The sequence below is a fragment of the Aptenodytes patagonicus genome, chromosome 9 (genome assembly GCF_965638725.1).
Source record: "Aptenodytes patagonicus chromosome 9, bAptPat1.pri.cur, whole genome shotgun sequence".
NCBI lineage: Eukaryota > Metazoa > Chordata > Aves > Sphenisciformes > Spheniscidae > Aptenodytes > Aptenodytes patagonicus.
Window position 1 is genome coordinate 17,351,550 of NC_134957.1, and position 20,987 is coordinate 17,372,536.

General features: G+C 40.9%; 1 protein-coding gene across 5 annotated transcripts in view; it reads right to left on the minus strand.

The window, feature by feature from the left end:
* The window catches only part of KIAA1210 (KIAA1210 ortholog), a 73,067-nt gene that overhangs the window by 17,784 nt on the left and 34,296 nt on the right, over positions 1 to 20,987 (minus strand). For 2 of the 5 annotated variants that reach the window (XM_076347260.1, XM_076347259.1), the window contains 5 exons: positions 16,772 to 16,848; positions 11,644 to 11,812; positions 6,902 to 7,031; positions 4,216 to 4,374; positions 3,101 to 3,166 (listed from right to left, as the gene is read on the minus strand). In XM_076347260.1, the coding sequence (XP_076203375.1) occupies positions 3,101 to 3,166; positions 4,216 to 4,374; positions 6,902 to 7,031; positions 11,644 to 11,812; positions 16,772 to 16,838 (591 nt within the window). In that variant the 5' untranslated portion in view covers positions 16,839 to 16,848. Of the gene's footprint in view, positions 1 to 3,100; positions 3,167 to 4,215; positions 4,375 to 6,901; positions 7,032 to 11,643; positions 11,813 to 16,771; positions 16,849 to 18,951; positions 18,989 to 20,987 lie in introns of those variants that run through there. The other 3 variants (XM_076347264.1, XM_076347262.1, XM_076347261.1) reach the window with 2 other exon arrangements.

A 20,987-nucleotide genomic window follows, 5' to 3' on the forward strand; every position in this document is an offset into this window, starting at 1 on the left:
CCATGTAACTGTGCTTGGCATTCAGATTTTAATTTTGTTTAAGCTTAGGATATAACACAGCATTTAAAACATGTATGCTGATGAAGTTTTAAAGATAACGAAAGCATCTTTCCATCTGATCTACAAAAATTGTCTAGGCACATTGCTTTGTGTTTAAGGTAGCTAGAATTCATTTCCTTATTCTCCATTGAATTTTTTTAGTTCCTAGATCTGAAATAAACCACAACAGAATTTATTATGACAGATGCAGACTCTTCTCGTGAAAAATTTACACACTGTGAAAGAGAGAAAGAAGAACACAGCTAGTAAATAAGCTAACTATTGTTTTAATTCTACAAGATTAATGATAAACTTGTAAGGATCACTAGAACTTACAAAAATAGTAACATTGTTACTCATTTCTACATACAAGTTCTGCCTTTCAATTATAAAATTACAGGTGTGCTTATTTAACATAAAAAACACCTGAAGCTAGTATCTGAGCTACTGCTGTACATAAATGGCAAATTCCCTACTCCACTGAGGATTCAGGATATTTTCTTCTCTGAGCACTGACTGACAGTTGGTATCTTCTCTCAAAGACAGTGGAGCAGACACAGGATTTCCACACCAGTGTTTAAGTGTAAGATAAATTTGGTGTTTGTTGGTTATTGCAGTTGCAGGAGCCTGCACAAGGAGAACGCTGCAGCTAGGAGGCCCATTTCCTAAAGTGTTTGTGCCAAAGCACTGTCCTCAGCCCCACACACTGAGACCCTGTTTTGCTTTTAATCAGTCCGGGTTGAAGATGCCAACAAGGAAGTCAGATTTCCATAAAGGCTATCTGGCAAAGGCAGGGTAATGCTGGTTAATGTCTCTGTGAAGTCATTTGCTGCTTGCTTTGAGCGATAGCCTCACTTTTAGCTTTAGATTAGTCAGAAAGTGGGTATTTATAAATGTGGAAGGCACTGAGAAGTTACATGGGTGACACATCAGGGTTTTGCACAGAGGTGACAGCAGCATGAAGCTCTTGAAAAACCCAGTGAAGCAGCACAAGGCAAAGAAATGAAGTAACTATCACCTGCAGCAAGATCAATAAAATAGTAAAATGTAAACCACTACACTGTAACTTCAGATTGCTTAGGATCAAATCCTCTTTTTCCTTTACTAAATATACAACATTGTTAAATGGAATAACTGGTGTAGATTTCTTGGTGCTTTTCATAATTTTCCTCATCTTTGGAATCAGGTTATTCAGTTTAACAACTTGTGTTCTGCTAGCTCAAATCCTGGTATTACATAAATAGTTTCAAAAGCTACTGAAAAAAATGATGATTATTTAGGAAAAGGTTTTTTATTTTAGATAAACATATTGGCAAGATTTCTGCTAAGCCAAACTGCTGACTAAGAAAAATATTTGGGTAAAGGAACACACACGGTACTGTAGAGAAGCTAGCCAGATTCCTAGTGAGTTGGGGGAAAAAAAGGAAGAGCCTTTAAGTGGGGAATTCTGTGCAATATAGAAGAGAGAAAAAAATTTCTCCCGTCCCTGTCTGTCTTTCTCATAGGAGATGAGGTTGTAAGACTGAAAAAGCTCAAAGACTTCAGAACTGGATAGAAAAGGGCTTCTTGCATTGTAAGGAGAAAACAGTATGCAGGCTTACAAAATGGAGCATTTTAGTCAAAATATAAAACGGGAGATGAGTTAATAAAATGTACATTGAAGTAATGATAAAATATATACAAGAAGTTATTAAAACTAATGACAATCCAAGTTCCCTAGATCACTTGGGCCTCTAGAGTTGTGTGACTAGTAGTCTACTATGAGGGCGAGACATTGCTTTATCTTTCTATCCCTAAAGCGAAAGATCTAGGAATGACTGAGTGGGAGAGTGTCTGATCTCAACCATGGACAGGAAAGTTGAGCTGGTGTTGCCCAAAGGTTGCTCTCTCCCTTTGAGAAGGCTGGCCAAAGAGAGAGTGAAAGGGAAAGCTTCCTTAGCAGTGGGGTTGGCACTAACTTTTTGACCCTCAAGATGTTGCCCTGGCTGCTTAAGGCCCTCTTCATCAGGAAGGAATCTTCTAGGTACCCTGTTACCTCCCCTTTACTTGTGGGCTATTCTCAGTTTCACAAAGGGTTAAACTGTGCTCTCTCTGCTGAGCTTCTCAAACAAGGATTCTGTATGGAGGACTGCAAAGCTTGGGCCAAAATGGCCCATAGCTATTCTGGGCCCATAAATATTCCCCTTCTCAGCTAAATGGCAGATTACTTTGCTTATACAATTGCAAGGGCTGTCCCATGAATCAAATCAGCCCTGTTGGAGTGGTGGCTGCCTTTGTCACTGGCATTTGAAGACCCCATGGGCATAACTGTGGTTTGACTGGCCTTTCAGACATTTTATTAACACTGGAGAAAGGCAATATAAGCAAACCTTGCAGCCTGCCTTGAAAGCATGAGATGGGCAGGAACTCAGCTCAGCTTCAAGCAGCAGGGACAGTCAAGGTGAAGGTCCCCTAGGCTCCTCTCCAAAAATACGACCTCTAATTTTTTCCGAGCTGGTCAAGGAACAGACTGTGTTGGTCTGACAGCAGAACCTGCTGCTGCTGATGGTCACTTATCATCCAAAGAAAACTGCAAATGAACACACACCTTTTCCTGTGGAATACCTGGTGTCAGAAGGGGCTCATCCTGCAACTATTTCCCATGATAAGAGAGATTCACAGCATTGCTCACAAGCCACTGCTGATGGGCAGGTGTTATTAAGCTATTACTGCTGTTGGGTATTGGGGCCCTGGGACATGGAAACGGAATTGAAGTGCTTTGCCGTGACCAATTTTCTGTTGTGTAACTTTACAGATTTATACTGTGTCACAGAGTTGACTATGCTGTTCACACAAACCACTTACCAGTACATTGCTGCCTCTCTTTATTTGGTTCTTATTCAAAACTCAGAGAGGTACATTTTCAGTATCATTTGCATCACTCTGGACTGTTCATGAATTGTTTGCTAGGATACATTGTACCCAGAATACATTAAAAAAAAAAAAATATTGTACTGGTTCCATACAGACACCACACATGCTGTCTCAGGAAAGTTTATTAGCAGGAAAAGTAGCTATTTACCTGTTCATCTTCACTGTCTGTCCCGCCTAAACTCAAAGAGCTATGACGCTGAACAGGGTTGGAGGACTGTGGGATAAAATAAGGAAGAGGGTAAGTCAAGGGAAGTATCACATTGAATTATCTGGGACTGGATATCCAGTGCTAATTATGAGAAAACACAGAGGAAAGACAAAGGAAGGGTCACTGAGTCCCTGCCACACAGATTAGGTTTCATTTGTTCATTGGGGATCAAACATAAAGTAGGGGAGCTTTATCCTGCTACGAGATATGCCATGAAGGTTGACCACATGAGGTAATACATTTTATAACGTTATTTTGGCTTATTGTTTTAAGATGTTCAAATTTACAAATGCTCACATGCTCACTCAAGTCCAAAATCATGCATCTGCTGTGAGAAGGCAATTCCTAAGAAAGAAGACAACCTAAACCCCCTCTGAGTCCCATCAGGACCTGTTCTCCTCAGGCTCAGGACTGTCACTTTCCTGTCAATTCAACTAATATTGCCCTGGGTTTGAGCTACTTAATTCCAAAAACAGTAATTGTTTAAGATTCTCTTGCAGTCCTCATTATTTTTGTTTGCCTCACTAGCTTTAAAACACCCAAAAACTCTTCCCCTTTCACAGGCACAGGAAACTGCTAATCTCTCCAGCTCTTTGAAGCTGGAAGACATGGGAAGTTTGTGCAGTGTGAGTACCTCAGCTTGTTCTCGGACTGGAAGTGGAATAGTCACAGTAACACCACACTCACCCGTGAATAATTCACTTTTTATGCTTTCTGCCATACAGACCTGCCAGGAGAGACTGCCTTGCCCAAAGGCACTAAGAGTTGTCATATCAACTGAATTTCTCTCCTCTTTCCCTAATGATATAGGTCACAACTGCCCCAGCACTGGTCTACATAAAAGCATAGAAAATTGTACTCAGGGTATTTGTAAGGCTGCTTCCTAGGTATCCCTCACAGTGACAAGTCCACAATCCACCTAGGTAATTTGTTCTAGTTCTGACTGATCTGTACCATCAGATTTTATCACAAGCAAGCAAAAAGGTCTTCCCCTTCTCCAAGCAGATTTTACCTTTTCTGTACAGGTGGTCACTAAAGTGACATAAAGATTATACCTTGCTTGGTGAGTCTGTCAGAACATCATGAAGGGTTGAAATTTCAGGAGGGCTTCTAGGTAAACCATCATCTTCAGAAACAGCACCTGCATCTTCCAGTTTCTTTCCAGTTATAACAAGAGGAGGCGATCCAAGTCTGATGTTCTGCTGCAATTGAAGCTGTGGTTGAAAAGAAATTTAGAATATAGACTTTCAATGGCATTATTTATAGGGGACATTTTGGACACTTTTATCCCAGTTGCTCCCATTATGCATGCAGAATCTCTTAGTTAACAGAAATACTTGAAGAAACAGACCGATTACAGAAAATAGCCATTAATAAAATTTTATTTAGTTACATTCATCAAGGACCCATCATTAAAACTGGCTTTGGTACAAAATTAAAATCAAAATCAGTTTTATTCAGTCAGTTACCAAAGACAGAAATCTCACCATTCCAGAAAATTTACAGCAGTTTAGCTCAGTTAAAATTTAAAACTTTAAAAATGCTAGATTTAAGTATTCTTTAAATAATTACATGTATCCAGATGTCCCAGATAGTCACACAAAGTATTGTCAGTTAGCCGTTCCCAACCCCAGGTTTATGTGGTCAGCTCTCCTTCACAAAGCCCTCCCAAATATTGAGAGCTTGTCACCACCCTCTCCCACACAAGTAGCTGAGTCCCACTTTTTAAACAAAGACAATTTAATTCAATTTCTGGTCCACCCTAATGAATTGCTTGTTAATTTTCCCCAGCATCACATCCTGGTCCTGTCTACAGCAAGAATGACAATGGCAGCCAGGAACAACTTTGTTTGTAAAGGAGTATGGGGATTCTTTTCCAAGATTGCACAAAAGAATGCTCTGGCAGGCCCTGACCCTAGAAAAATAAAACAAAGTCTGCAACCTCACAAGCAGCCAGATGTTCCCTCAAACTAAAAAAGTTCAGATCTCAGGAAACATCATTACTAAAATTCTTGGCTTAAGTCTGTCGGCTATGTCAAAGCTGGAATAGAAACAAGGTCTGAACAGAAACTTTGTCCTTCAACTAAAAACATTTCAACTGAATATTCCCAAGACAAATATGCAGACCTGTTTTTTCTGTTTCTTTGCTTATTAGACCAGATTGGGAAATTCTAGGCCTAATTCTGTGCTCTTCTGCAAGCTATGCATTCATTTATATCTCTGTAAAATAGATCTACATAGCTGCCATTCTTATTCAGCAAGATTCACTTGGAATGTAATTCCTATATATCTAACAGCCACTCAGGGTAGCACAATGTCACTCTTTAATCCACCAGTCCCCCAGTTCAAACAGCTTTCTTGCCCTCTTACCCACAACAATCGAAGAAGCATCACCAGTATGATCTGCAAAAGTAGGACTGATGCCAAACTGCACAAAGATTGCAATGTATGGACAAAACAAGACATACAACATACCTGTGCACTTCATGGGAAGGAAAATACAGAAAGTCAATTTTGCTTTTCCCTCTTTTCACAACTTCCCAACTTTGATTTATTAAATTTATTACATGCAGACAGCAAAGTGTTGTGGGGGAAACTCTGAATTTACAGTCTGTCTTCTACTGGTAGAAGTTAATTTACATTGCTAAGAAAATAACAGCTTTTATTAGCGCTTGGCTTTTATTCTGACAAGAGTCAAGCTCACAGAAAAAGGATGTCTTTTATGGCTATAAAAATAGTGCTGGCAGTATTACGTTACCATGCAGGATGATGGATGGATGAAGAGAAGGCACAGTAGACTGGAGATAGCATGAAAAGAGCTTTTTTCCCCCAACAAAGTTTTGTCATATATAAACATGGTTTCTCCTGCTACTCCTACTGTTATACAAAAAATACCCTGAGTTGAAGCTTAGCCTATTTTACAGTCTTATTGAGGAACAAGTCCCTCTGTGCATCTTTTATTACTTAACATATGATGCAATTGTGTTTTGCAACATAAAGCTCACACTGAGCAAAGAACTTCAATGGCCTTTGGCTGCCTTATCAACGGTTTGTTTTCAGTCTTTGGAAAAATCTTAAACTTTTATCTCAGTGCTCTGAGCTGGGCAGTTATTTAAATGCAATTAATATAACCAACAGTCGATAAGGGAGCTGTCAAGGACGGTTCAGTATGTGCCTTGGAAGAAGGAAATGACCTAGAATACAGTATCCTTTGCTGGCAGAAATCGGAAGAATAATGATATAAATAAAGCTGTCACTAAGCATGCCCTGACATATCCATCATCCCACACACTTACACAGCCACTGGTGCTAGCATGTACAGTGAAAACATCATACCCAGAATTGCCAAAAAGAATAACATATAAATAATATATAAAGAATAACAGTGTAAGGGACACACTACAGTATAAATAAATGGACTTAACCCAAAAGCAGTAGCTATGAAGTAAAGAATGGAAATTCCATTGGAAGAGGACATGCTCATTAAGGAAAGTTTCCAAGAGTCCGTGAACTGGATTCATGTCACTTGCACACTATGAGACCTGGGCAAGGCTGAAAGTACCAGGACTGCTCAAAGATGCAGCTTCCAAGAGGCAGAATAGATCCAAAAGTAGTAAATCTGGCTTTGGACACTTTAGTCAGCAAAGTCTTAAGGCACACAGCAGAGGAATCAAGCAACAGAGTTGCTTAGGATACAGCTAATACAAAGCAGCACCATGAATGAGGGGCAAATGTTCTCACCTGCAAAGTTTTCACTCTTCCAGGTATGTTTTCCTGAGACAACATGTCACCTGCCACATTTCCTGGTGCAGACTCAAAAATGAAGACGCTGTCATGGGACAAGGCTTTGTTTCCCATGCTTCCTTTGGGCCTGGGAAGGAAGCAAGAGTGGTCAATGCACTGGGTACAGCCCTCCAACACTTCCCTGCACCACTTCACCGGGGCAGAGGGATCATAAAGAGGCCAGGGTGGGATGCATCTCACTTAACTTCAGATTTCTGCATGTTAGCTGCCTAAGGTAGTCACTGCTAGCTCCTTTTATACTCAGAAGGGAGGAAGAAACACTTTTTAGGATGCTGATCGAATGCAGGTATCTCTTTTCAGATGTCCTCAGCATCTGCATTGAACACACAGGCCAGTCTCTGTGGACTAGAGAGGGAGTCCAGGGTGATTAGGTCAGATGCTGAGGTTTAGTTGGATGCATGCCACCCTGAGAGATGTTTACAGCGCAGAGGGGGGCGACAGGAGTCCCCTGCCCTCATTTGGTGGGAATGTACTCAGCATGAGACATTCAGGATACAACCTTTGCAGCCTGGTGTGTCATACCTGCCACAGATTGTGGATTATTTTTCCCCTTCTTGCAAATGCAGGCAGAAAATGTAATTCCACTGCATTAGCAAACTTGATTCAAATCCTTTAAGGTCCAGCAATAAAAACAATTCTGTTCACCTGTATCATGAACATCACCAGATCCCAAGCCTATTAAAAAATGTAGATGGGACAAGTGTCCATGGCCACAGTTAAAGTACCCAGGTAAGATATTCCTGCTCTGCTTCTGGATGCTCACTGGGTGTTCAGCTGTTAACTGAGTCGTAATCAGCTGAGATGGATTGGGGTTGGGCTATTAGGTTGTGCAGGAAAAATTTTGCACTTGGGTGGCACGACAAGGAAGGCTCCAAATCTTTTATCCACCAAGTTCCACCAGCATAGGCAGGCGCTGTCTGTACATTACTTTGTCCAAAAGACCACAAGGATGGCCTCTACCAGGATTTCATTCTAGCACTTAACTGGAAAACAACAGAGAATACTCTCATGTTGTTGGCTGCTAGCCTCATAACCCACAAGTTACAAGGATTCCTTGGCTCAGCTGCCATGCAGGCAATGCTCATTGCCTCTGAAAGTCTGACTCTGGCTAACAGGGGATGATTAGGAACAGAACTCTGACAAGGAAAATCCAGTAAGTCTAACACTCTTCTGCAAGGAAATCAAATAGAAGAGGTCTCTGCTATTTGCCTAACCCCAGATTCTCTCTTTATTTAGAAGAAAGCCCTGAAAGGCTGTGAACTTTCCTAAAGTAAATACACAATGTAAAAAAACCCAAACAAATGACTCTTTTTCCTCCTGCACCTCCCTTCTTTACATCTCCGAAGACAACATCTCCTTTGTCTGCTTGACTAACCCTCCTGTTACCCCAAAGGTGTAGTCAATCAGTATACAGTTATGCCGCATCTCACAGTAGGGCAAAATAATTTTGCTCTATGTTTATGTTGTGTCGAACACAATCTGAGCTCGTTCTCCCACAGCACAGGTCAGAGTTCGTGCTTCCTCCCATTATATGTAATAGTTAATGTCTGCATTAGTTTATAGGACAGCAGTTCTACACACAAGTAAGGCACATGCCTTATTTCATCATTAGAGTGAATGAAGCTATCCCATCTTTTCGTGTGTTTCATTTTAGAGCCCTTTTCAGTATGAAAGACACTCTATATGGGCAAGACAATTTTACTGCATTCAGAAAGACAGTGTCAAGCAACTTTTATTTGCTGTAATGTATATTCATTATTAGTTGGCATATTTTATTTACTGCAAAGAATGCATGTGCATTAGGAGGTATTAACCTTTTTAATTGGGGATTTCCTCATTTCCTTTACTTGGAATTCTTTAGCAATAAGAGCTGAGGTTTCCTTGTTCTTGAGACTGCCAGTACAAGATCTGTTTCTTTCTTTCTCTCTCTGCATATGTATCATAGGTGTTTGCAAAAGAATTACTGTATTTTCTTCTGGCAGTCACAAAAAGAGCATTGGATTAAATATAGAATTAACTACAGCTTTAGTACAGATGAGTCTCTTATGTGCAAATATACATTCACGTGTAATTCCAGGCAGTGTGTTTATATCTGCACTGAAGCTAAAGATGCACTGTTAGCTAAATCCCCAGATGTTTTAGCCACTGTATCTCCACACTGATTTCCCTATACAAATGCTCAATTCATTCATGTGTAGCAACACTTGAGCTGCCATGACTGAGGAAATGATGGGACTCTACAGCCAGCTATAAAGTGGCTCCTAAACTCATCATGGCCTGTGCTATCTTCCACTTCTTATTGCTGCAACCCCATTCCTTTTATTAGTGTTTGAGGTAGGGGGAAGAAAGGTCACATAATTCCTTCAGGTAGCTGCTCTCTCAAAAACAACTGCAGCCTGCCAAAGGAGTGAGTATTCATTACAAAGACCAGGACAATTTTACATATTGTCCCAGCAATTTTTTCTGCTCAAAGTTTTTTTAACTGGAATAAGACTGTTTGGGACCCAATTTTCCTCTATGTAAGGTCTTTTACCCTTTTGATGATACAGACAAGAAGTCGTCCATGGCACATGCTTTAATTTTGCCATCATGGTTTTTCCATTTCCATTCAAAACTCATGCCTCTCGGACGATAAAGAGGCAGTGGCACATAATGCTCCCTTCCCCTTCACAGACGCCCAATCCCATTGATTCCCTATAGCCCCCTGACATCTGGGCACATCCCTTTGGCTGTTACAAGAAGCATTTGGCATATCTGAGGTTTTGGTCTCTGGTTAGTATTCAGAAAAGTTAGATTTTAAAAAGATTACATGGTTTAAAAAAATAAAGAAGGAAAAAAAGAAAACCAGTGCTTCTGCCTCAAGAACAAACAAACAGCAGCATTGTTCTAGGATCGGTTTTGATATTCTGCATGCCAGAAATTGCAAAGCTCAGGGCCCTGTTATAAACCCTTCACAAGCTGTATTTCCACTGGCTTTCAGGATCAGGTTTTCCAAAGGATTATGTTGTTCAGTCTCTCTACGTACTTATGCCACGCAGGGTCTGGACATGATAGGGTTTTCAAGTAGCACAAACATATCCTCTAATTTTTTTGGATAGTCCATCTAATCCTATCTCTAAGGGAAAAAACAGAAGGGTTTTACTCACTTCCTGATCTCTGATCTTGCAAAACAGTTCATAATCACTGGAGGATAGTGCTGAGGTAAACAGCAATTGGACTTGAAGTACTTGGTTAAGGGCAAGAGAAAGAGTTCACACCCACACTGCCTCTGGAGCAGACAGCTGATTTTAAGCCAGATCCCTCCTATGGGCTGATGGGGTAAGCTCAGCTGTTCCTAAGCTTTTTGGACTGGGTTAGCTGAGTCACTCTAATTCCCCTTACCCCAGGGGACTGGTTGTGTGGTCACTTACTCTGTTGCTGTTACGCTAACAAACAAAATAAAGAGATTGTTGTTTCATTCCCAGATCATTTCCATGATGCTGTTGCATGAACACAACAGAGTGGGGAAAGGTGGTGCAAGGAGGAACAAGCACCATGAGAAAGTAACATCTATAAGCTCTTCCACCGGAAGAAACGTAGCGTCCAGCTCCACCAAATTATCATTATTTGATGATACAAAGCATTTGGCAGCAATGCTGATTTCAGCATGGCCCACTCTAGTCACCTATTCATGCCCTCTGCCAGTGTCACACCCGTCCAATGTCTCCTCCAACAAAACACTGCAAAACATAGGATGTGACTGGTGTTTTGTCACACTTTGTTAGTCTCCAGCTCCACAACCCCAGGCCTAGGGTCATCCAAAGAGAGGCCTGGCTGAGTAGCTAACAGGGGAGTATGAGGAAGGTGGGGAGTTGGAAAACAATTATACGTTGCCAGATACCGATGCATGACACCCCCGGTGAGAGTCATAGCCATGTTCAGAGGGTTGTCCCACCCCAGATTCAGTCAGACATGAGCAATGGAAGCGTTGTGTAGCTCGATGGTCTGAAGTTATCAGTGAAGCAGTGTTAGCAGTGCAAGCTAATAGGTTGTATTACACTAACTGAAAAAAGGACCAAGTTTTTGAACTAACATCATTCAGGGATTTGAGAATTGCTCTGGACACACCTTAAGGACTTGCAAACCTCACTCACGTGCACAGGCCATCAGGGGTAGCTGACACAAAACTAGAGGCCTTCAGTTGTTATCTATACCTAAATGGCTACGTAAGAAGGTTAAAGCAGCAGTCTCATACTGATAATACACCAAAAACACCTCTTTCCCTTTACCCCAGCCATGAGGGAGGGCACCATTTATGCTACAAAATAGCAACTCAACTTCACACATACTCTCTGTATTAGCACTATTCAGCCATCATCCTCTTCTAAAGTTGCCACTGATCAGAGCTTCCAGGACAGATTTCAAACACTAAAACCAATCAAAACAATCTGGGCTATCTGCAGTTTTAGACTGAGAGGTTGGATCACCCCTGCCCCTGGCTGCCCTCCCCCTCCTCTCCAGGCTGGCTTTTGAAGCACTAGCAAAGAAAGAGGAAATTCCTGGAATTCCTTCATCAGCATTAGGGCTTGTTTTGCACAAACTTGGACAGAGGTTGCTCCTAAGGGGCCAACTTACATTTTCATCCTACTGCTGTGAGAGGTCTGCTTTTATTTATTTATTTTCCTTCCCCGCCAGCTTACCCAGCCTCCTTCGGTGAATGAAGCGCAGTAGTGTCGAGCACAGAGATGCTGACATCGCTGCTGGACTGGCTAGGTTTTAAATTACTCTCCCCCCTGGGAGGTGGAGGCTCTTTCCTTTTCTTCTTGGCAAAGAAGTTCTTGAAAGTCTGAAATTTGGATTTTTTCTTTCCTGCAACATGAGAAAAATGAAAATTTATGGAAGCTGGAGGTGTTGCTTAGCTTGGAGAATGTTATCTCTTAAATTCTGGAGGAAGCCTCAAAGCTAGAGCAGCCCATTCAGTTTTAGTAAGCTCCTTTGTAAATAATTCAGTGCTGGAGTCCAGTGAAAGGTGAAGCTGCAGTTCTTACATTTGCTGCCTATAAAGCAACACTGGCATCAAGCTGACAATAGTGGTCCCTACTTAGGTTCCAGTTTATGAAAAATAAACCTTATATAGAGAACGTATCTACCCTACAACTGAACAGTGATCATGCCAATCATACTTGATACATTTTCAATTAAAAAATTCATGTCAATGTCTAACCCTTATTGTTCTTTACTTAGCTCAGTTTAGTTCTGCTTTCTCTTTCCTCAGTGCTGTAAGGAGACAACACCTGAAGGATATTCAAAATTTAGCAAAAAGATTGAAACTGGCAAAAGAATTTATAAACTCTAAAACCAAAATATCTGTTTCCACATTAAACCACTGCCCCAAAATAAAATCAACAACTCCTCCAAGGACAATGGAGCAAACTTAAATTAAGACACTGCCCTGCAGGATGTGAAACCCCCAAACATAGCAGCCCTGAGAACACAATTAGAAAACTGTTAATCTGATTTCAGATTTTCCATTGTCCAAATGAAAAGAAATACAAAAAGAACAAAATAAGCCATACAAAACATCACTGACTTCTTTCATTTTTAATAACCTAAGATACTTTAACATTCTTATTTATATTTTCTTTTAAGTGCACAAGAGCTGCATTTTGTCACGGACCCTTACATTGAGGGGTCAGTTTGGAGTGGTGTGGGTCAAGCTATTGTACTAAGACCCCTGTGATTGACTTAAATACATACGCAGAGCAATAACATCACTGCATATCTGAGCCAAATTCATTGTTCAATTAATACTTTACCGCAGTTGGCATAATAAATGCCCACAGCTGGAAGACTCCTTCATAAGCAAGGCATTATTTCAACACAATTATTGTCTTTTCCCAGCAATGATTTAGTCGGCGATGCTCTGTCTCAACGTGTGCCCTGTACGTGTAGGGATCTCTGCCAATGGGCCTTATCTGGGCTGAAACTGTGCCACCACACAGCTGCATCAGACAGTAGCCACTTTGAGAAATAAACAATGATACTGAGATCTACTCACCCTGTCTCCTCCCTGCTCTCAAGACCAGTCCCAGCACCATGCATCAGGACATACAAGGATGCTGCTACACTGTCCGGCACGGACTGATGAAACAGCTACCTCTCTGCAGAGCAGTAGCAGCCAGGGAAGACCTGCACATTGCTTTTCAAGTGACTTGGGCTGTCACTGAGACCAAATTATCTTTCAAACCATGTAAAGCAAAACTATCAATGGAGTCCCACTCATCTGAATAATAATGGAACGTGGCGCTCCTATGGAGGGTTTATCAGTGGAAGACCTTTTTATCTTCCACTGCTGCTTATCAGGCAGTAAGTGAATGAGAGTCACAGAAAACATACAGGTTATATTGCCTGCCCCAGACTACAGAGCTGTAGTAAATCCAAAATCCCAAGGCTTTTGGATTTGTTAAGACTCTCACGGGGCTCAATAAGTTTCATGCTGCACCCATAGCAAGAGCTGCTAAGAGAAGACAGGTCACACAGCAACCGTAAGACCATAGCGCCTCTCAAATAAAACAAGCGTGTTGAGTGTCCTTTACAGAGTCTTCCAAAAGGCCTCTCTACCATTACTGCCATTCATATCAGCAATTAGACAACATATATGGTATTCTCCCAGGAAACTTGCCAAAGCTGAGTTGGTTTATTTTAGATGAGCAAAACAAAAGATTTAAAATTTTCATGAAAGCAGTGCCCCAAAATTATCAATTCAGCAATGTCTGCTAACACAGTCCAATGACTCAAAGAACAAAATGGCAGACTGCTACGTGGAGAAAGCTCTGCAACTTAAATGCAGTCTAAATGAAAAACAAGGACATCATCATGTACACTGGTCAGCTGACAGTGGTATGGACAGAACGCAAGTTTGATTCTAGCGCAAGTATTACTGATGAGCTTAATTAGATGCTGGTATTTCCAGAGAACCAGGAGAATGTTTAAAAAAAACAAACAAAAACCAAACCACAACACAATAACAACAAAAAAAGAAGTGTCTAGAGAAACAGACATAAGTCCTACCACAAAGGATAACATTGCCAAGGTACTACTCCGAATACTTGTTTAGATCAGAAGTGGTGCTAACTTTAGAATTGAGCCCATGGAAAGGATTTGCAAACACTGCCAATGCATAAACCTCAGATGGCATGGGACAACACTCGGGTATCATTGTGCAACAGAGAGTCCTCTGATGCAGACACATCAGTTACTTCAGTGCCTTCTCTAGCTTCTAATTTATTACTGATGTGTACGGCACACCCCCGCCAGCAATAATTCCTCTTCAGCCACGCTCTGCTCAGCTGCATGCCTTCAGCTGTTTCAGATGAATGAGAAAACATTGTTTCCCTGAAGTTCCAGAAGATGGGCACTTGCCATATTATTATACAAAAAAAAGATAAAATCACTACTAGACACTTAGTGCTGCATGCAGATGAAAACTGTGGGACTGCTCTATGTGAGAGCATTTGTCAATAAAGACACAGTTCAGAAAGACGGTGTTCATATTCGTTTCCTGCTGCGAACAGTTGTGCACTGGTTTTGCACACTGTTAAAAGGATGCCACATTTAATTTAAAGGTGCCTACATTTCAGTGCGCTGTGAAGTAGCCCAACATATCACTAAATTGGTAGTGCTCTATGATACTTGAACTAATAATATACAAGAGGATCTTATTACTTAAAATGGAAAAAATTCATTGCATATCAAAAATCCAGTCAAAGCAAGGAGAGAAAATCCAAGCTCAGACAACTATGCTTATTTCCCCTTCACCCACTGATGAATAATGACTCATGATTTTTGAGTTCTTACAGTTACCAATCTTCAATTTTATAGCATTAAAAATAAAAGATTAAATTTAAAGGCTACTGCCCTAAAAAGCAAAAGCATTCCCCAAAATTATTTGCTTATACTAACCATGATTTAGCCCACTATAACAGAAAAGGAGCAGGACTAAGCATTTTGCTCTCTCTGTAAAGTTTGTTTATTCTGTATCTTTTACTGTTTTGTGTACTGCCTATTTCATTGTTTCTCCTATGCACGGAGAGAATTAATGCATGTCTTTCTGCTCTTTGCATGGTTCTTCCTTATAACAAGATAGAAGAGAAAAAGATGCTTTTTCTAGTGCCAAATTGAGACTCTAAAAAGCACAGGGAACATCTGATTTGGGAGCTCAATTATCGTATTTAAATTAAACAGTTAATTTTGGGATCTTCTATGCTCTCTGACTTCCTAAGGTGTGTTCAGGACACATTTTCCACAATCCAAGGACTAGATACTTTCACCAATAAAAACACACAATTAAAAAACCCCACAGACAAGATTCTCAGAAAATACCATGATTCTAGCTTCATAAAAAATACCTGATATTGCCAGAAAGACAATTAAATCATGGAATTCAGGAAGGCTAACATTGGGTGCTGACAGTTTTTGGACAGTGACCTGGTTACTGCCATCCAGAAGGAGCAGCAGGCACCGGAAGCCCTCTACTACTAGTCAGACAATACGGTAAACCTCAAGAAATTAGTCTAATTGACTAGACTGTGAAGGCTGGGAATTTTAGCCTCCTAGAGACTTTACATCACAAGCCAATTAAAGCTATGAAGAGGAAGAGGTGAGGCAATCCTACATTACATGGGAAGTAAACAAAAGATCCTAAAATGGCTTTATCCAGGTCCAGTCAAGTGTCTCTTGAATACTTCAGCAATAGCGCAGCAGCTTTTAACTTTTTTAAATTTTGGTTCAGCTAGAGACAGAAATATTCCTGGTGATTTTAGAGCCAACGCTTAAGACAGCAAGCCATCTCCTGCCTTTCCTGTCACCCAGGTCACAATTTGATCCATTTTCTGAATCTTCTAGTGAACCCGAGTACAAAATTTGCATGCATGGGTTTCACACAAGCTCACTGGTATGTCATGGATAGCGCTGGACTATGTGATAAACTAGATTATAAATTTAAGAAAGCAGTCACTGCTGAGCATCCATCATTACACTTTCTTCACCCCTATCTATCTGCCGTGCAAAGTTCAACTAACAGTCACTTTGCCATTTGCTTCTCTGTTCTACCAATATTCTGATGGTGGCAAATGTATTTCTAAAGGATAAAGCAAGATGATCTTTGAAACACAAACATTTAAGACGACTGCGAGACATTAGCCAAAGAAAAGAAAAAAAATCAAGTGATATGACAGCCACTTCTCCTGAAATGCCTCAGCCATGATGCTGTTCTTCATATTCACCTATCTCCTCAAGAACAGTCTGAACGCTGGCAAAGGGGATTTCCTTTAAGACAACTCTTTGGCATAAGTAAGATATTGTCCTTTCTTGCCTATTATTCCATTCCCTCATGGCTGTTTGCATCAGCCCATGCCACTAGATTAAAGAATAAGTAACAAATGGTTGTCTGCGGCCAGAAGCAGAGAATGAGGCTGCAGTGGGGGTACAGCTCCCACAGACAGAGGCTGGCTAACAGGCTCAGCTCCCAGTTCTGCAGGATCCATCAAAGCAGGCACAACAATCAGCCCTTCAAGCTCTAATGTCCTGTTTTTGAAAATCCAAGCCAGAATCGGAAAAGAATATCCTCCATCAGGTTACAACCCTCCAGTACTGCACATTAAAAGATCTTTCCCATAATATTGCCAGCTGGCAAAACCACACAGAATTTTTTTTTACACTACAAAAAGCAAAACAACACTGCAAAACAAGTCACTACAGACCCCCCGACCTGAAGAAAATAAATCTTGACTTTCAAATCAGCTATACATTTGGAGAACAACTGCTTACCTGTGCACTCTTCAACTGTCTCTCCTGTTTCAGGTGACTGTGTGACCTCTGTTGGCCCCGTAGCCATGATATAGTCACTGAAATAGAGATGAAAGCATCAGTTAAATTTTAGTCCACCTTCCCAGCAGAATACGGTCTCACCCAGCATAAAGAAAGAACATGGCTGGATCCTTTCTGAAACTGCATACCCGAATGCTTATCACAAACATGCCTTGCACACTTTTTTGCACTTCGGCCACAGACCTTTTCCTCATTTTTCCGTAACACTTACTTCTCCAGCCAAAACTAACAAACCAGTCTAATTTCTTGCCAGTACCTCTCTCTTTTTAGGAAACCAGGATCAAAGTTTGTATTAATGAAAGATGTCATTAAACTTGCTCAGCAAAGGCTGCAATGCTTCCCAGTCTCAGAATAATGAACCTTCATGATTGCTCTTTGCTAGAGAGTGACAGCTCCATGCTACTCTAAAAAATATCTTAAGTAAGTGTTCTGCTACCGAGGGTTCATGTATTACAGTGTCCTCACAGCAGGCACCAGGCTAATCTGTCAGCATTATTAAAATTAGTTAAGCATCAGCACTGAAGCATCATCCTAGGCTATGCTACATTTGTGGAAACCAATAGATCAAATTTATTTTGGATCCAGTGCAATCAGCTTTTAGCCACAAGCTTTGAAACCTTATCGCAAGCAGTGCTATTGATCAACCAAATTAGCTAATGGCATCATCTTCCTTCCTGATGAAAACAAAAGTTCAGCCTAGTTTTAAGATCATTCAATGTTAACTGGCTCCACTTTGTATTTTCCAAGGCTCCTAAATGGTTGTCTGTCAGAGACAAAGGAATTAAGCAGCAGACCACAAGAGTTACAGTACAAATGTCAAGCAACAATGGAAATGTGACAGTTTAGCAGGGCAGCTCATAAATACTGTCCTTTGTTATGGAAGACATCTAGGTGATACATTTACATAGCTAGCAGTTCCAATATGTTGTGTCAGGACTTAAAGAGTAAGAAATCTTTACAAACAAATGAAAATACCCAGAAACAAATCCTGCTCCCTTTTCTGCATAGACCTCATCTAACAATTTTCCACCTCAAAGTGGTATAACGATACTGCCAAGTTAAGTATCTCAACAGCAAGCAAGATTATGATTCCATACTAATTTGGCCAATCAATAAACTATTCTATTTCTTCTGTATCATCCACACTGATTAGACAATATTGAGAAGCAACAAAAAATAAGACTTTTAAGATTTTTCCTTTTGGATGATCATAACCATTCAACTCTTCTCCCTTTTTTCCCCATGTCTCATCAATTACCCATGGAAATGTCTGCATTTCCTGCATATTTTGATTAAAGTGGTCATCAGCAGACTTTCTCATAGACTCTTTCTCTGTATTAAAAAGAAATTCGGTTCCAATTTTCCCCCTCAACTTTATACACCATGCATATTGATTATGTCAGATTTTTCTTGAGGGAAAGGGAAAAGCATTTGAAATAAAACATCAAGAAAGCACTCAACAAATTTACAAGGACAAACTGGCAAGTCCCCAGACTTGAGCTTATTTTCACAGAATGTGAGTGGGCCTGACATTTGGCTCATTTAGATCTCTAACTTCTGCTTTACCCACCTTCAATAAAATCAAAGCAAGAGAAAATGCTGCTTTCGGATCCAGCTTTGTTTTCACCGGCTCTACATTTATTTAAATTACTCAATCATCTCAGCTGCTCACTCAGAATCCTTCCAGCCTTTGGAGATATTTTGACTGCTGCGTTTATTACAACTGCAAGCATTTATTTCCAATTGGTATATCTTTTATACAAGTAGAACTATAATTGCAAAGCAGTTCAGCTCCGAGGCAGTCTCTTCACAGTCAAATCAGCTGCTGCATTCATTCGGTTTTATAGCTGAGTTCTCTGGGGCATATGGAAGTCAGGTGTCAATTGCAAGGGTGCATGGGTTGTTTGCAAATGTGCCCCATTTAGGACCTAAAGGTTTGGTTCCTTTGTATACCTCATCACAGTATCACCTTTTTCCAGTGAACTGAACAGTGACTTGAGGTGAGGGAAATCATCACAGATTTTTCCAAGCTTTAAGTTAGCAAGTATTTAAATTACAAGAAAAAAAAAAAATATTTATAGCAAAGTGTAAGTTCCATCATTAAAAGCTTGATGACATACCTGAAGGAAAGTTAGCAATTAGATGACACTTAGACTTCAAATTCTGGTGGCGGTGAGTTGTACTTTACAGAGAACAGCTAGCAAATGTTCTGAGCAACAAACCCTAGCCCAGGGATCAATGTAATGGAGAAAAAGAGGACAAAACCCCATCAATACAAATACACGTGAGTGCACAGGCATTAACTGATCGAACCTTCAGACATTCACCACTTCCAGGCCTTAATGACAGCTGACAGATGCAGTGTCAGGATGTATCAATACCATGTACATTCAGTTCAATCAGCTGTACTAACCATGTGCACCCTGTAAGCTTTCCCAGAGCATTATGCCATTAGAGACAAAGTTTTAAACAAATACTGTATGTGTATTGATTTTTAGTGATAAAAATATCAGGTTAAATAAATGGCCTTTTGGAGAAGTATTTCTGATACTCTTCAGGCTAGGAGATGCTAGAGGACAGCTGGAAGAAGGAGCTCACAGAGGGGGAGCAGTCAAGGCAGAGCAGCAACAGACTGATAGCTATGGCCGGCCAAGGTAGTAGAGTTGTCAAGTCCCAGCTACTGTTTGCTTCCCACTAGAAGTGGAACAGCGGGCACATTTCCCCAGTCTACAACTTTCTAATCATGTTCTTAATCCTCTCTCAAACAGCATTTGCAATCCCTGCATATGCACAGGCCTCCTGCTGCAGAGGTACAGTACAAACAAGATGCTGAGTCTCTGCTAGACACCTTAAAAGCCAGACCTGGCCCTGCCCAGTAAGTCCACTGCAGCAATTCCTGTGTAAGGCCATGGAAAAGACTGAAAGCTTGCTGAGAGCAGCACGGACTGACTACACAGTGTTCACCTCTCCTTGCACAGGGTGATGGGCTGGATTGTTACACCTATGAATTAATGAATTACTTGCAAACAGTGAAGTGGCTTCCTATACAGATGCAATCACAACAATAAACCTGACATTACTAGACCCTATTTGCATTGCCAAGGTGTATTTTAAAGCAATAAAACTCCTACAAAGTTGCAGGGCTTGCTTTACTTTCAAAGCAGGCAACGGGACCTAGTTAGCAATCATCACTACCCTCACCTGATTTGATGATTTAGATCTAGGCTCCCTGCTATCCCATACAAAACTTCCATTAATAACCCTACTGTGTTGCATTCACTTGGAGCTCTTCAACTCATTAAAGGAACTAATGAGTCTTAAGAGAAAAAAGAAATCTCCGGGAACAGGAGAAATATCCTTGTCTCCCTTTTACAAACTGGGTCAACTGGACAGATATTTGGAGTGCTCTATGGGAGGGCAGTGATAGGGCAAAAGAAATGAAGTCCCAGGGTGGTGTTCTGAGCACTCCCTTTTACCAGCTGAGTACATTACAGAATATGTACATCATAGGGGGGGGGAATGCTAAAGGAAGAAAAGACAATTCCCTTTCACTGCTTGGTTTGTGTATTTAAGGACTCCTGGGAAGTTAACATTGTACAGGATTCAAAGTTTCCTGCATTTAACAAAGGCTCAAGACAAACAGAAACGCTTTCTGCTCAGTCTCAGAAAAGGGACACAGCCTCCTTGCTGTCTCTCCAGTGGAGCAGAAGACTTAGAGACTGCACAGCAAGCAAGCTCCTACCCCACCTTTAGTGTTTCTTCAGCTTCAGTCCCATGCTTCTGCATAAGCATTACGGAAGGCCTTATGGCAGAGAGATCAAAGGAGATGCTGAACCCTGAACAGTCTCTTTCCTAACAAATAAGTGCTTGAGGAAATAAAGACTCAAGAATATGAGGCACTGCATTCAGTTAGCATCTTCATAGCCTACAGAAGACAGACAATGGCAAGCGGCCAAGAAAAAGAGGTGAAATTTTTGCCTGGAGCTTTTGAAGACCAATTTCCTTCAGGCTACAAAAACTATTTGAAATCAAGCTTATGCTCCAGATTTCAGGACACACACTTTGCACAGCAAGATGGATCAGCATAGAGAAATGCATGCCCCTCATCTGGTCCTCTAGGCCTCCACCCTGCAGCCAGCCTCCCCCAGAACACACT